Source organism: Arachis duranensis, chromosome 5, assembly GCF_000817695.3.
Source record: "Arachis duranensis cultivar V14167 chromosome 5, aradu.V14167.gnm2.J7QH, whole genome shotgun sequence".
NCBI classification, from domain to species: domain Eukaryota; kingdom Viridiplantae; phylum Streptophyta; class Magnoliopsida; order Fabales; family Fabaceae; genus Arachis; species Arachis duranensis.
This window is the reverse complement of record NC_029776.3, coordinates 50554826-50559255: the sequence shown is the minus strand read 5'-3', so window position 1 is coordinate 50559255 and position 4430 is coordinate 50554826. Positions and strand designations below refer to the sequence as shown.

Here is a 4430-nt window from a genome sequence, read left to right as displayed (position 1 = left end):
TTTAAAAATTTAATTTATCCAAATGGTTGTAAGCCTAGAGCAAGTTGGTGAGTGGCCACACTAAACTTAGCTTTTTAGCTAGTTCTTAGCCCAATCACTCATCATCACCAGTAAATGCTTTCATCCAGCTGCACTTCCAAAAATAGGAGACAAATTAACTCACAAAGTTATCTTAACTATCAAAAATGGAATTAACTTCCTAAGCTAATATTCAGAATCTACTTCTAATAAAGCAATAAATAAAAAGGATATAAAGTGTTGGGTTGCCTCCAAATCAGCGCTTCTTTATCATCACTAGCTTGACGTTCTTCCTTTTCCAATTGAGGTGGTAGCTCGCTCTCCTTTCATCCAGTGAGTCCCCCGGGTAATGCTTGAGTCTATGGCCATTTGTAGTAAAGGTTCTCTGTGTTTTGTCCTCCATGAGCTCCACTTGACCATAGGGGTACACTTTGATGATGGTGAAGGGTCCAGACCATCTAGACTTAAGCTTCCCAGGGAAGAACCTAAGTCTAGATTTGTTCAATAACACATTTTGTCCTTCAGTGAACTCCTTTCTTGCTATCTTTAGATCATGCCATCTTTTTGTGTTCTCTTTATAGATCTTTGCATTTTCATATGCTTGGTTCCTAAATTCTTCCAGCTCGTTGAGTTGCCTCATCCTCTTTTCTCCATCAGCTTGCTCATCAAAGTTCAGTAGTTTTAGAGCCCAGAAGGATCTATGCTCCAGTTCAACTGGCATGTGGCAAGCCTTGCCAAATACTAGTTGGTATGGTGACATCCCAATGGGGGTCTTGAAGGCTGTCCTGTAGGCCCATAAAGCATCGTCTATCTTTTTAGACCAGTCCTTCCTTGAGCTTCCAATAGTTTTTTCAAGAATCCTTTTTAGCTCCCTATTGGAAATTTCTGCTTGCCCATTGGTCTGCAGATGATAAGGGGTTGCCACCTTGTGTTTGACTCCATATCTGAGAAGGAGTGCTTCCAGTTGTTTATTGCAGAAATTTGTCCCTCCATCACTAATGAGTGCTCTGGGAACTCCAAACCTATTGAAAATGTTCTTTCTTAAGAAGCTCATTACGACCTTGTTGTCATTTGTGGTGGTGGCAATAGCCTCCACCCACTTTGACACATAATCTACAGCCAAAAGTATATAACTATTTGAGTAGGAGGATGGGAAAGACCCCATAAAGTCTATCCCCCATACATCGAATAGTTCTAGCTCCATTATAAATCTCTGTGGCATCTCATTATTCCTGGGTAGATTGCCAGCCCTTTGGCATTTATCACACCTTGACACCAAGTCTTTTGCATCATTGAAAATGCTTGGCCAGTAAAATCCACATTGGAGCACCTTGGCTGATGTTCTTTCTCCACTAAAGTGGCCTCCATTGCAGATCCATGACATTGCGAAAGCACCTCTTGTCCTTCTCCATGGGATATACACCTCCTCAAGATCCCATCAGCACACTTTTTGAACAAATATGGCTCATCCCAAATATAGTATTTGGCATCTTTGATGAGCTTTCTCCTCATGTGTTTGTTGATGTTGGTTGGTAGTTCCCCAATGTCCTTGAAATTGGCTATGTCAACAAACCAAGGGGTCTCTTGTATCATCATCAATTGCTCATCCGGGAAGCTTTCATTTACTGCAAGATGGTGTGCTCCTTCTTCTTCTTGTAGGATCCTTGAGAGGTGGTCAGCAACTTTGTTCTCTGCTCCACTCCTATCCTTAATTTCGATGTTAAACTCTTAGAGTAGCAGGATCCATCTTATTAGCCTCGGCTTGGATTCTTGTTTGGAAAGCAAGTATTTGATTACTGCATGATCAGTAAATACAATCACTTTAGAACCAATGAGATATGATCTAAATTTATCAAAAGTAAAGACAATGGCAAGTAATTCCTTCTCTGTAGTGGTGTAGTTCCTTTGATTTTCATTAAGGACCTTGCTAGTATAATAAATGACATGCACCAATTTATCCTTCCTCTGTCTTAAAACAGCACCCACAGCAAAATCTAATGCATCACGCATCAACTTAAAGGGTAGATCCCAACATGGTGGTGCTATGATAGGTGTAGAGGAAAGTTTGTTCTTAAGCTCCTCAAAGGCTAACATGCATTCATTATAAAAAACGAAAGGCACATTTGAGACAAGTAGGTTGCTCAATGGCTTGGCAACCTTAGAGAAGTCTCTAATAAACCTCCTATAGAAACCAGCATGTCCCAAAAGCCTTCTAATTCCTTTGACATTGCAAGGTGGAGGTAACTTTTCAATCACCTCTACCTTGCCCTGTCCACTTCTATGCCTTTCTTTGAGATTTTATGACCAAGGACCACTCCTTTCGTAACCATGAAATGGCATTTTTCCCAATTTAAAACAAGGTTGGTCTCTTGGCATCTCTTTAGAACTAGGGCTAAGTGATGCAAGCAATCAGAATATGTGTTACCAAATACAGAGAAGTTATCCATAAACACCTCAATGTCTGAAAATATGGAGAGCATGCACCTTTGGAATGTTGCAGGTACATTACACATTCCAAAGGGTATCCTCATGTAAGCAAAAACACCATATGGACAAGTAAATAAAGTTTTCGCTTGGTCCTTTGGGTCTACAACTATTTGGTTGTAACCCGAATAACCGTCAAGAAAGTAGTAGTATTCATGTCCAGCCAGCCTCTCAAGCATTTGGTCCATGAATGGTAGGGGGAAGTGGTCCTTCCTGGTGGCTTTATTGAGCTTCCTGTAGTCGATGCACATACGCCAACCAGTCACTGTTCTTGTCGGTATCAGCTCATTCTTCTCATTTGGTACAACAGTGATTCCTCCTTTCTTTGGAACTACTTGTACCGGGCTTACCCAAGGGCTGTCTGAGATGGGGTAGATCACCCCAGCTTGCCACAACTTCAACACTTCCTTCTGGACTACCTCATTCATGGTTGGATTCAACCTTCTTTGTTATTACCTTGAGAGCTTAGCACCTTCCTCAAGTAGGATCTTGTGAGTGTCTAGCCTATAGCATCTTTGTGTTGTTTCAGCACTTGGATGAGCTCCTCTTCTTGCTCCTTACTTAAGCTTGAGTTGATGATCACTGGGTAGGTGCTGTTGTCACCTAGATAGGCATATTTCAAGCTTGGAGGTAGGACTTTTAGCTCTAGTTTTGGTGCCTCTTCTCCATTGTTGTCTTTGTGGTTTGTCATGATTGAACTTTCCATGGTTCCTTGTGGTGGTTCTTCACGTGGTGCTTGTTGCTCCAATTTCATACTTCCTTCATATTGCTCTTCTTCCAAAACTCCTTGGACTATTTGTTCTATGGTGTCCACCATCATGCATTCTCCTATTGCTTCCTTGGGATAACTCGTTGCCTTAAAGACATTGAAGACCATCTTTTCCTCCTGTAGTCTTAAGACTAGTTCTCCTTTTTGCACATCAATGATGGCTCTAGCAGTAGCTAGGAATGACCTTCCTAGAATAATTGAAGTGTTTGCCTCTTCTTCCATATCCAGCACAACAAAGTCAGCTGGGAAGATGAATTCCCCCACCTTCACCAATAAATCTTCCACCACTCCATGTGGAAACTTGAATGTCCTGTCAGCTAGTTGGAGTGCCATTCTTGTTGGTTTGGCTTCCTCAATTCTCATCCTTCTCATCATGTTCAAGGACATGAGATTGATGCTAGCCCCCAAGTCACATAAAGCCTTTTCAATAGTGATATCCCCTATGATGCAGGGGATTTGAAAACTCCCTGGGTCCATCATTTTCTGGGGGAGTTTCTTTTGTATGATGGCACTACATTCCTCAGTTAGGACTACAGTCTCCTTTTCTCCCCAGTTTCTTTTTCTTGTCATGAGCTCCTTTAGAAACTTTGTGTAGAGGGGCATTTGCTCTAGTACTTCAGCAAATGGTATGTTGATGTGGACCTTTTTGAAGATTTCCAAAAATCTAGAAAATTGGCTGTCCTTCCGATCCTTCCTTAGCCTTTGTGGGTGATGAGCAGATAATTTATATGCTTTTTGGCATTATTTTTAGGTAGTTTTTAGTATGATCTAGTTACTTTTAGGGATGTTTTCAATAGTTTTTATGCTAAATTCACATTTATGGACTTTACTATGAGTTTGTGTGTTTTTCTGTGATTTCAGGTATTTTCTGGCTGAAATTGAGGGACCTGAGCAAAACTCTGATAGAAGGCTGACAAAGGACTGCTGATGCTGTTGGAATCTGACCTCCCTGCACTCGAAATGGATTTTCTAGAGCTACAGAACTCCAAATGGCGCCCTCTTAATGACGTTGGAAATTAGACATCTAGAGCTTTCCAGCAATATATAATAGTTCATACTTTATTCGAGATTTGACGACGTAAACTGGCGCTCAACGCAAGTTTCATGCTGCATTCTAAAGTCAAACGCCAGAAAAATGTCACGAACTAGAGTTGAACGC

General features: G+C 41.2%; 1 protein-coding gene across 1 annotated transcript; it reads right to left on the bottom strand.

The window, feature by feature from the left end:
- Nucleotides 1-3001: 3001 nt before the first annotated feature.
- Nucleotides 3002-3874, bottom strand: LOC107489488 (uncharacterized). Its single transcript, XM_016110241.1, has one exon. The coding sequence runs from the start codon at nt 3872-3874 to the stop codon at nt 3002-3004; it is 873 nt and encodes a 290-aa protein (XP_015965727.1).
- Between the last annotated feature and the right edge of the window lie 556 nt (nt 3875-4430).